This window comes from Idiotropiscis lumnitzeri, chromosome 1 (genome assembly GCF_059441095.1).
Source record: "Idiotropiscis lumnitzeri isolate Australia: NSW breed Sydney's pygmy pipehorse chromosome 1, RoL_Ilum_1.0, whole genome shotgun sequence".
Taxonomy (NCBI): Eukaryota; Metazoa; Chordata; class Actinopteri; order Syngnathiformes; family Syngnathidae; genus Idiotropiscis; species Idiotropiscis lumnitzeri.
Window position 1 is genome coordinate 11,151,675 of NC_142391.1, and position 12,149 is coordinate 11,163,823.

At 38.5% G+C, this 12,149-nt stretch overlaps 2 protein-coding genes across 4 annotated transcripts in view; one reads left to right on the plus strand and one right to left on the minus strand.

Moving 5' to 3' along the window:
• Positions 1-208: 208 nt before the first annotated feature.
• Positions 209-4,036, minus strand: colec11 (collectin sub-family member 11). 2 transcript variants are annotated; one of them, XM_088305678.1, is made up of 7 exons: positions 3,922-4,036; positions 3,241-3,394; positions 3,104-3,175; positions 2,343-2,414; positions 1,450-1,503; positions 1,268-1,363; positions 209-1,087 (listed from the first exon to the last, which is right to left on the minus strand). In XM_088305678.1, exons 2-7 carry the CDS (start codon positions 3,371-3,373, stop codon positions 696-698), a joined length of 819 nt encoding a protein of 272 aa, XP_088161804.1. In that variant the 5' UTR covers positions 3,374-3,394; positions 3,922-4,036; the 3' UTR covers positions 209-695. The 2 variants fall into 2 exon arrangements, with proteins under 2 accessions (XP_088161804.1, XP_088161803.1); XM_088305677.1 differs by having other exon boundaries at positions 209-1,105.
• Positions 4,037-6,174: 2,138 nt separating this feature from the next.
• The window catches only part of LOC148343162 (unconventional myosin-VI-like), a 42,852-nt gene continuing 36,877 nt past the window's right edge, over positions 6,175-12,149 (plus strand). For both annotated transcript variants that reach the window (XM_088316320.1, XM_088316330.1), the window contains exons 1-2: positions 6,175-6,408; positions 10,204-10,350. In XM_088316320.1, the coding sequence (XP_088172446.1) occupies positions 10,234-10,350 (117 nt within the window). In that variant the 5' untranslated portion in view covers positions 6,175-6,408; positions 10,204-10,233. The remainder of the gene's footprint in view (positions 6,409-10,203; positions 10,351-12,149) is intronic.

The window sequence follows — 12,149 nt, forward strand, 5'->3', positions numbered from 1 at the left end:
CTAGTAGATTGATGCATATTTTAGTAACTTCACCTTTTGACTTATAAATTGACCTTGTCGTTGACGTAACAATGAAATGTAAACTCTCGCACTTTCTCTAAAATATAAAAGTTGCAGGGATTTAAATTTTCTCCAGGAATAAGGAATCAAAATATCCATACACGCAGATATTCATTCATTCATTTTAAAGGAGCATACATGATTCTCATCCGGGTCAGGACTTGCGTTTTATTGTTTTTAGGTTTCATTATTAACAGCGACATATTTCAACACTTTCTAACTGTTTGTCACCTCATGTTATGTTTAAATAAGAAATAGATAACTTATTTTTACACTTTTATGAGAGTCAAGAATGTTTAAATGTTAGAACATTTTCTGTACAGTTTTGAAGGATTTTATTATGGGGATGATCTCACCCTGGAACCAATTATTTCTAGGACTGTTAGTTCCTATTCGTGAAAAAGTGTAAATAAATAGTAATTGTGCATTGACAAACTACTAAATAATAACTTTAAACTACTTTGACATTGGAACAGATTATTTCTATTTCCTTAGTTGCCTATGAGAAAAAACATCAACCATGTGTTAAAAAACGATCAAATATCAAGTTCTATAATCTATTTGTACCCTTCTAAGTGTATCCAAAGTATTATCAAAAAGTGATAGTTTTGCATCATTTTATCACTAATCAAATCTCAGACAGTGTCCTTGTCAAATTCACATACAAAATACATAGTTGGGTGACACGCAACATCAGTCCACTCTCCAGAGGCCACCATCTCAGCACAGTCCTCATCGTCATACGCATTATTGGGCTCCCCTTTTCTCCATTTACTGAAGGTGGACATGGGAGAGCGGTCCACGTAGGTGAACACTCCTTCCACATCCAGGTCGTGGATGCCGATGTAGACTCTGCCTAGACCCGCTTCCGTGATGTAGACCGCCAAGGCTGTGTTGGCGCCTTCATCCTTGGGCATGGCCAGGTGCCCTCCCCTCATCTGGCAATAGCGCTCGGCATCGGTGTAACGTTTCTCCTCCTTCACCAGCAGATACACCTTACTGTCTGTCTCTTTTATGCCAGCGACAGCTGCGGGGGAGGGCAGTGCTGAAAAATGAGCACTTGTATTTCTATAAATTTCACATTTGACATGGCCTGCATTTGCATGTCTTTGAGGTGCTTTAAGTGGAATATTTCAGCAAGCATTTAGGATATACACTATGTGCCATACACACTCACAAACACAAACACAGAATTTAAAAATGTTACCATTTTTGATGAACTTCAGTTCAGACGATAGCTGGGCCACAAGGATGTCCATTTCGCCAATCATTTTTCTTATTGGCGAGCACTCACATGGGATACCTAATGAGTCCATTTATAGTTTATTATCGAAATTTAAAAAAACATGGTTTCAAAAACTCAATCCTATAGCAGTTACTAGGAGATACCTGGCTCTCCATCTGGGCCTCTTGGTCCTGAATCCCCCATGTCTCCTTTTATGCCTGTGAAAATATGTCAACTAAGTCTACAGCAGTCCTTCTCAAGTAGTGGGACGCTTTGTTCATTTGTACTTTTAAATCTCAGCGTTATTTCCCATATTTTCCCGTTTGCGTTGTTACATTGAGGTAATACTTCTTAATGGAGCTGCAAATATCCCAGTTCAGTTTGGCGCCCATCATGTGTTTCTCTCGCTCTGCTTCTACTTGCTTCCGGGGATAAAATATTGTAGAAGTTTTCATGCGCTGATTGGATTATCAATCAATATCAACGAATCCCCTCATTCAGAATAAATTTGTCATCGGAATGGGCTTGATTGGGTCCGAATAGTCCTATCGGGGTGTGTACATGAAGCATTTTTATTCCGATCAGGCATGTAATCCGAATAAATGTGTCCATGTAAACCTAGCCACTACGCCTGAGTGTGCCGTTAAGTATGGCTAAAGTAGTAATAAATCAATATTAATGAAGAACAAAATGAAAGAAAGTCGGCGAGTAGTAGCTCTGTTTCGTATTAATGTATAATACACAATTTTTCTTAACTTTTACTGCTGAGTGTGGAACTTATTTTATTATTTATTTTATTCGACGACAGTTAAAGTTTTTAAAAGGTGCGCCACATTAAGTATGATGCCTTTTCCACAGCAAGTCATATTCAAAGGCTGAGTATCTTTACGTTTAGTGTTATAGCGTCAAACTTGTTTTAGCACTTGTTTGATCATTAAGACTTATAAATGTGACTTACAACATAATCCACAGAGCGAAAACCTTCGATGATGATTTCAATTTCCATTCATTTTCATGGGAACGCTTCCTGGAGGGTTGACAAAAAACTTATACTAACCTTTCATTCCACTTGGTCCCACTTTTCCATAATGTCCTATAATGCCTTTGTGTCCTTTAAGCCCAGGCTGACCTGAAAAGTATGGATGATAGGAGTATGTAGTCATTTATTACAAAAAATATCTCCAGCCATCCACAGTGGATCCAGTCATCCATCTTCTATACTTCTTATGTTCATTGCTCGTTAGGGTTGCGCGTGTGCTGGAGCCTATCCCAGCTGCCTTCAAAGGTCAGACGAGAGGTGGAGTATTACCTGGGCTGGACACCAAGCGCAGGACACATAAACAACTATTCTCACTCACATTCACATCTCAGGACAATTTAGACTCTTTGATTAATATAACTTGCATGCTTTTGGAATGGGGAAGGAAACCAAGTACCCGGTTTTTACATGCACTCGTCAGGCACTGTTGCCGCAATACAGTATATCACATCTCTTTTTTTTATGCACCACAGATGTCCATTCATACCTGGAATGGAAGAAAAACAATCAAATTTTGTATGTGTGTAATGAGCTTGAACACGGTCCACTTCTCATTAAAGCCTTCAGTAAACACGTCTCCTGCTTTGGATTGTGCGAGTCATTTCTCATCCAAATGTAAACACTTGACCAGCTCTGATTAGCTTGACACACAGCACATCAACAAGCCAAGCAATGCGATCCTTAGCCCAGCAATGTGTGTGCGTGCCCGTGTGTGTGATGAAACGACTAAAATATATATTTCTTACAATGAGAATAGAATAGAATGGGCAAAATTATACCAATTTCCCCCGGTGGTCCCACTCTTCCTGGTCTCCCTGGGGCTCCCTTTGGTCCTTTCTCCCCCGGTTCTCCTTTCGAGAAAAATGACCCAATCAGAAGTAAACTGAAATGTGCGGAGGATTCTTGAACACCTTACCTTTGAGGCCAGGGACAAGGAGCTGAACAGTGCAAGTCTCCTCTGCCAGGTGTTGTCCTTGTGATATATTTAATGTCAATAAAGTCACCACATACATGACAAGGAATGATTGTATGTGCTTTTGTTCTTTCATAGTCGTAAACTATGTAGTAGGCTGTAAAGGTGGAAAGTATAAATTAGTCACTTAAAGAGAAAACATCACAATTCTAATAAATCGGAAATTATATGCTGTGATAATGCAATTAAATCATTGAGATTATGCATCATAAAATCCCAATACAATCTGGCTTTATGGCAACAAAAATACTCAGTTTATATAATGAAGAAATTAGAGGAAACACCACCAGCAGAAAAACAACGCATCACAACTAAATGATTTTGTATCGTATAGATTTAATAGTAGGCGCTCACAATTATTCTACTATTACAATTTAACCTTTTATTTGTAAAAATAATACAATAATGATATAATTGGTTGATAGTACATTTCAGAATGAAATATAATAATTATAATAATAAAAGTAGTCTTGCAAAAATAGCACATTCCAAAATTCTCAAATCCATTCAGAAAATAAACTATTAAATATATTGTCCAGAAATTATCAAAAATCTAAAAAGAAATATTCAAACTTTCTTAGTAGCTACTATAATTGTTGAGCATTTTAAGATCACACAGCTCACCTGAAGATGTAGTTTTCTCCAGTCTCAAGTAGAGCGTACAAGCAGCTTGGCAGAGAATTGGTCAGTTTAAAAAAGATGTGAACAAGTTTCTAACACAAGCTTCGAGGAATGTTGGGGATTGGACATTCATAAACACAGATAACGCCGGGCTGTGCAGATAATTGGCTGGGAAAGTTGCTGAGTGATTGACAAAGAAGAGTGTGGGGTGGGAGGTGACTGATGGTCACTGAACCTCAAACCAAAAAGTGCATTTTTTTCAGGATATCATGCATTTAACAGTACTTTCAACTACTTCATTTAGGATTGGGCAACTTAAATGGTGGAAAGACCACAAGACCAAAGACAAAGAAACCGTATTAAACATTTTTCTTTTTTTTTTTTTCTTTAACTATTAGCATCAACAAATACTCAAGCCATTTTCATAGAACGGTTCTTAAGAAATTCAGGTTTCTTTGCTTTAACAAGCTCAGGCAACAGCACAAGAGGAATGGAAAGGTGGAAATCCTTCTTGGCTGATAGTGTCTCTGATAACCAGGCTTCTGACTTGACATTTGTATATTTCACACAAATAATCTAGCCAAGCCCGCCAGTTGCCCATCACTGACCATCACAACACAACTACTGCACTAGGCCTGGTGCCATGTTACTAACTTTCATTTGTGAGCTCTTTGGTATTATTTCATATGGTTGGGTGTATATTTTACTTAATTATACAAAATCAGCTGCAGTGTATTAGGCCACAATCCAATTAACGGTTTATGCCACAGCGGCCCTGGCAGGTGATGTAATACATTTGTTAAGCACTGTATAAATACTTACATGTCTATAAACACATGAGATGAGATGGCATCCTCTAAAACTATTAAGATTTTGGGTTGACATATTGAATGAAGAATATGCACTTTTTGGGACAACTATGGGTCTCGCACCACAGATGAGTTTGTCCACTTGATGGAGGTATTGTCCAACTAAAGTGTGTCCCAAAACAATAAATATTGTCTTCAAAGCATTGATAAACCGCAAGTAACTAACATACATTCTAATATTGCAGTTCATGATTGGTATGATAAAAAAAATTTTAAAACTATATATCAAATATAACCAGAAAAAAATCTGCTTCTGAATTTGTATGACTAAATTAGTTCTGATACTATTTTACAACATTCAATGTGGAATTAAAAAATAAAAATATTCATCTAGTGCCTCCATGCTGTTGTCCAGAGGCAGTAATGGGATACGGTCGAAAACGTGGGGTATCACATATCCGAATTAGATCCACAAACCCAGCAGTGGCTTTCAAAGGTAGATTGAGTGTCTCCTTGAAAAATCCTCCTAAAGGTTTTGGGTGACACACCAATAAAGAATTCATGACTCTCAAGGCAACATTTGCAGTCTTTTTACTGCAATTGTGCTTCAATATTGCTCCCAGCTCCCGTTTTAAGGATGAGATTATTATTTAATCGGTTTAAAGTGTATCTGCTAAATTACGCGTACATGGCACATACAAATGTTGGCACAAAAGAGTCATGTGTGGTGGTGGCTCTGTGTTGATATTTAAGTTTTGAATACACTTTTAAACAAATGTCCATAATGTTGCTTGAATGTAACCCGCCACAAAATGACGATCAGACATTAATAAAGACAGATTAATATCGGTAAATAACCCTGGAGATCGTGATTTTTGAGTGCTTAGTGACGTCTGATTGAAGCCGACTCGGTCATCCGATCCTCCCACGTCAAAAGGGCGTTCCAGTGCACTTTTCCTAATCGGACATGGGAAAAATTCCCACCTTCCACGAATGCACCGTAATAAGGAAGTAAATCCGTGCTTCAGGGCCCCGACTGCAAGCGACTGGTGTAAATTAAGTCATAAATCTGGCCGAAGGGCGAAGACACAATGTTGACTGTACCACTATGCCAATATAAAGGAAGGGAAAACTCATAAATTCCCCAGTTAATTAATTCCAAAGTTCTTCATTATACAGCAGCAACAGTCAATAGAATGCATTGCACTCATGTATAGAGCGTGTTGTGTTGTAGTTGTTTTCGTGCATTGCGCTGTCCCTTGCTCAAAGACAAAAACGAAACAATAACTAAGGAGACAAATCAAGTGAAACTTCTATTCTAGTAGAAAAAAAAATTACGTTAATTCTAAAGCTAATTTAATTTTGCAGCAACAGTGTCGTTGCTATCAATGTCCCAGTGGAATATTTCTACCAGACACGATAATCCCAGTTGCACGTAAACGCATCGTGACCGCGAGCTATCTCTCCTCCTCTTTGCTCTACTGCCTGTCTGACATCCATTGAGTCTTCAGGTCGCACTCGGTCAGTTGTGGGGGGGGCCCTGCGAGAAACACCGGCGGCACTCAACTCTTTTATGTTTGGATGAGCGTCACCAGCACCCCACAAACCTAAATTCCGCTATTTATAGGATACACGCCGCAAATTGACGATTGCACCATTTGGAGGAGAGTCACAGCAACAGGTAGGCTACAGTTGTATCTAAACTCGGTTACTTCACTAATTGTTTTAAATTAACTTACCCGAATTAAAAAAATTATGTCATGACTGGTCAAATAAAAACAACAAATTAGCCAAATTAAATGAATTAATCTTTTCGTCTGGCATAGACAGTGACCGCATGACGTAAACTACTACTTTTGAACTATGATGACGTCAGAGCGACGCAGGGGTGCTGCTAGAGATTTGAGGGGCTTATGGAAAGAGGGAGGGGTGCCCTCAACTTTGCCACAATAAAGTCAGTGTTTTGCGACCCTGTTCACTGATGTATTCTACAAGTGCCATACCTTTATTCATGAGATAGTGTTCACAAGTGTGCCTGGATTAAATTTTGTAATCTCCTGTATTGTCTTGCATTGACTCTCTATTCTACTCTATTTTAAAGCTGTGCTCCCCATAAAAGCACAACCTGCGAGCACGCTTTTTTTTTCATCCTGATTCATTTTCCCTGTGCCTATGCCCAGCAGGGAACAGGAAGCAGGAGGCAGGAAACAAGATTGTGTGTTCCTGTCAGGCACTATATCCATTGACATATTTCCCACTCTGCATCACAGCACCAGACATGACCCACTGGTTTGCATTTACTCAAATAATCACTTGACTTTTTATTTGTTAGGTTTTTAAGCACCCCCCCCCCCCCCCTCTTGCCTCCATTGTCTGGATTAGGGTCAGATACTAATAGGATTTAAGGCATGTGCAGAGCACCAACGCATTTGATTCAAGATGCCACCTTTAGGATAAGGCCCTCCTTAAAGCTGTATACTGTACCACATTGTTTGACAGCCTCCTTTTAATGTGGCATGTTACATGACAAAACCAACTGCCCTGCTGTGATCACATAGCATCATGTACCATGATGTAATCAAACGTTGATGCCTTGATCGCCAAATTACCTCAATTTATTGCTACATAAATGAATCAATAATTCACCCCAAATAGATGCCCCCTTTTTTCACTTCTGTAAAAATGTATCAGGTGCTGGGTAGCTACTGCCACATTTCATACTCAAGTAGTACAGTACAGTTTTGTTTTGTTATCCCGTTCTTTAGCATCCAACACTCAAATCTGTTGTTCTTTTCTTAAACACACACACACACATTAATAAAACACATCCCAAACAAAATACACATCGGCATGGTGTTACAGCCGTGCCGCAAGTGCAAATGACTGAAATGGAATAAACTTCGCTTGCTTCCCACATCTGTCAATTGTGACAACTTAAGTAGGAGACGATTAATTCTGACTCAGTTTTCACTGCATTATTGATAGCAACGAAGAATTAAACAAGACACCAATAGAAACTATGTGATGTAAGGCTCCATGGAAGTAAAAACACAGCAGCGTCTCTTGCTACCTTTACAGCAACTTTTGAAAAAAAAAAAAAAAACACCCTATGCCAAATAAACACATATTGCTTCATGATTGAGTTGACCATTTAATGTAGACAACTGTGGGAAAATCTGAACGACTTCAACCTTGATCTAACTTTGGAAGGTTGAAGATAACGCAGGGAAGAAAACGGTTATCTTATCCTGTTCTGTTACACAACCGTCATACTTTTGGTTTTTGCCCTTGCTTATACTGCATGTCTGGGTTAAGATAAAGATATTCTGATAATATTGTGATCAATTTCCCTCATCTACTTGTAATCTCTGTTTTAGAGAAAATTTGTTTAGCGTCACTGACCTTCACTGTAGTTCTGTTGACTCTGCTGGCTTGTCACTTCTTGATACAAATATGAGGTTGTGGAGGTCAGTGAAATCGTAACCACCTGAGTGTGTGATCTGTAACGTTGGGAATGACTTTTCTGAATCTTAATATAGGTTAAACAAACAGAAAGCTAGTTGAGACAGAATCAAAAGCAACTCTGCTGGCCACATAATGACTACATTAATTTGGGATATGTGCAGTACATCCGAAAGAGAGGTTTAGATAAATGTGGCTTTTCTGTGATTGAGAGTACTGTATGTCCTTAATAAAGAACGAAAAATAATAGGTACATAGATGACAAGTTACTGTTCACAACAAATCTGCTGAGTCAGTTAACCGACTGAATTAATTTCAGTTTGAAGGCTTTGTCAGCACTTTCCGACACCGATCGCCTTTGACATTTGACCGCAGTCTCTCGCCTAATTGGATATTGGAGCATAAACGTCAGGTCTTAACGGTGATATAGTTGTTTTAGGATTAACGCTCGAGAGCTGTTAATGACGTTGATGTCAAGCTTTCATACCAACAGCGCGGCCGCTTAGACCTTTGCCATGTAGTCGAGTGTAATCTATTCTGGGTTCAACTGTTGTGTTACTGAATTTCATATAATAATGCATCAAGCTAAGAGTAGTAGAGAAGTCTGTAGTGCGATATTGTAGACAACTTAAGCAAAGCTTTAAATCAAGGTGCTTAACATAAAGAAGCATCAGGTTCATGGAGAGATCCTGCGAGTGGTAGCTGGTCGAGTACAAGTCTCTCCCGAATGCCACTTGACTTTAGCTTGTGTGGCAATTGTAATAGAAGGCTTTGGAAAAGCAAAGAAATAGCCTAAGTGTTTTGTCCAGGTAGAGTCGGACTGGCAATAAATGCTTTCGTTGTGTTCAGTCTTCAGCACAAAAATGCCTTCAGAGCATTTTTTTTTTCTTAACTCGGAAGTGGTCACAATCGATATTTGGAATCAAGGGAGGAGAAGGAAGTGCCTCATTTGTTTTCGATAATCTTCACTGTACTATATTGACATCTCCATTACAACAAAGCCACGTACGTGTAAGTGCTTTTGTAACCTTATTATGATGCCTGAGAAAAAAATGAGGTTGTGTATGCTGCCAGTTAACTAAAAATTATTAAATGTTTCAACAATTAAGGCTCATTGAAGACCGTATTTATTTAGTTGGTTATATTTTTAGGTCAGTATCAAATGTTTTTTGCATTTTCTTTGGCACGTAAAGACGTATGCTCGATAATGGAAAAAAAATATACAGTACAAATTGAAATCACAATTATTCAAATGATTTTTTTCGTACCAAACAGAAAAAAATGTATGAATGGAGACAACATTCAGACACATCTAATTTATTTTATCTTAAAATAAAAAAGGGGGCAAATGGATAAATTTGTGTATGGTTTTGTTCTATAAAGAAACAGTGCATTGGAGTTTACTTGCTATACACTTATGAATTTCTATTGAACTGTTACAAACTTAAAAAAAGAATTCAATAGAACGCTCAAATTTTTACATTTTGAACTCAAGTAAATGAGTACTATCTTTTTATTTTTGTAAAATGAGTACTATTTTAACAATGTTAAATGCCAATTTTGTAATTGTTGAGTGTAATAATCGTAATTGAACTTCGATTAATTGAAACGCCCCCACTTATGACCCTGCAAAATATTTCAATCACGGTTATATTAGTGAATACAATGTTAATTAAGAATTTGGTCAACGGAATTATTTATTAATCCTTTCTTGTCGCAATTAATGCACTATTTGGCTGCAATCAGAGGAGCTATTGATTCTGTTTTAAATAATTTGCTTTCTCCAAAGGTACAGCATGATGTAAAATGAGAAATCAGAAATCAGAAATCCCTTTATTGTCATTGTACTCAAGTGTGCAAGTTGATTTCGATTTAAGTTTCAATGGTAGAATTGGTCAATTTTGTCAATTTAACATGTTCTTACATTATTTATGTTCCACTTATTAGAATTAGTACAGAGCCAGAGAAGTATTGATCGTAATAATAGTGTGTGTTATTGTGTCCTCGCATTCAGTTACCAGGCTGTGCTGACCACAGCTAAGCCATGGAGGATGCGAAGCCAGTGTGGGCCCCCCACCCCACAGACGGGTTCCAGCTGGGCACCATCGTGGACATCGGAGCCGACTCGCTCACCATAGAACCGCTGAGCCAGAAGGGCAAGGTGGGTCATCGTTGCAAACACACAAAAAAAAACAGGAATACATGCGATGGGATGATTGTTAATCGCAATGGGACCCGTTCAACAGTGAATAAGTACAATACATTTTTTTAGCCAAATAACCACATTTCAGTCCGACTAAACTATCAACAACAAAACCATGTGTAGTACAAGAAACACGAGAGAGAGCACATTTGCATGGGCATGAATAAGTAAAGCGGAGGCAGCAGGTGTCTGATAGTGTTGCCTATAAGCGAGCAGCTCATTAGACAATAAGAGGCCACCTGTTACACCTGAGCCGTCACGTGTCTCGCATGTTTACGGCAGCATTAAACAAAACAGGACATCTCAAACGCAGAGTCAAAAAACACTATCAGTGAATGAATCTCAACAACAACTGCAGCGATATTCCACAAGATGGTGCCAGTGTAGTAATTTTATTGGCTTGATCGAAGGAACAGCCAACAATTGGGTTTTTAAATTTCGCCATTCTCCATTCACAATCTTAATAATTGTAGTCAAAACAGTTTGACCCTACAAGTAACGGTGTTGCACTGGTAATAAGCAACCCCAATTTTTGCCTGACTGACTGCGTAATCTTGAAGCGGGAATCCCGCTGAATGGCTCTGTCATCACTGAAATGACTTGTTTCTTTAATGACAGCGGCACTCAGCTGGAATGCATTGAATTAAGCCTCACTTGGAATGGTTGTGAAGTTGCTCATCAGTTTTTGCTGTAGCGTCCCATTCAGTGAGGGAATCAAAAGCCCATTGAGTGTTTTTTTTTTCTCTCTCTCACTTTCTCTTTATTGTACTGCTGAGCTCATTAGTGGCTGAGCTGAGCACACAACCATCGGCCTGGATGCTGCTTCTTTGTCACATTTATTGGTCAGACATCTGTCATGTGGTTTTTACTGTGGCCAAATTAGTACAATGAGTACTCAAATTGTATTTGTGTTTGTGCTTCCAGTCTGTTTTGCGATAATAAACTGTGCATCAGTGCAGTGTATAAACGGGAACACGAAGGTAACCTTCGTTTGTTGTTCCGCTGCAATTATGTTGCTGGGTCTGATTATTTCGTTACAGTGTTGCCTTGAAGGTCCAATACAATCTGTGATATGATTGGTTTAATTTGAAATAATCTGTTACAAATGCTATGCTATCACGTTTATTAACGGTTACAGCTTCCATTTTTAAGTTTTAAGCCTATAAATCACGTCCAGATGGAATACTAGCGCATTTACTCCGTTTCTGTAATTGTTATATTTGGAATCTTTCTTATTTTAATAATGCATCAATCTTATTGGTTCCCACTGGACCAGCACCGAGCACAGCCATCATTTGCTCGCTCAGTCAGTCAGGTGTTCAGATCCTGTTGCACTTCACACCAAATTATTCATCATCATGCCATGTCTGCCCTTGTTTCTCTCACAGCTGGCTTCTTCTATTGAGTTCGTTTTCATTAACGCTTCACAATAGAGGGAGAATATCACATTCCTCCAGATGCCATTACTGTGATATTAAAGCATGATGAATGATTCATGATTATTTGTGCTTTGCTTGGATTTTGATGAGGTTTAATTTTGCTCCATTTTCCGGAACTCTAATGAACATTGGGTATTGTCATTAGCTACTCGAAGAACTTAAGAGGAATTATTCTTATTCATAAAGCAAACAAGACTGACATTACGCGTCTTTCTTGCTGGAGATCAACCATCATTAATTAATTGATTGCAGTGGAACTTTCAAAGTTTTTTTGCACTTGTTAACAAAAGGACAGTCCAAATGTGGCAGCGACCACGC

Coding starts and splice junctions, on each gene's coding strand:
- colec11 (XM_088305677.1), bottom strand. CDS start 3,373: ATGAAAGAACAAAAGCACATACAATCATTCCTTGTCATGTATGTGGTG. Junction 2,415..3,103: donor GGGACCACCGGGGGAAATTG/GTATAATTTTGC, acceptor CATACTTTTCAG/GTCAGCCTGGGCTTAAAGGA. Junction 1,504..2,342: donor GGGACCAAGTGGAATGAAAG/GTTAGTATAAGT, acceptor ATATTTTCACAG/GCATAAAAGGAGACATGGGG.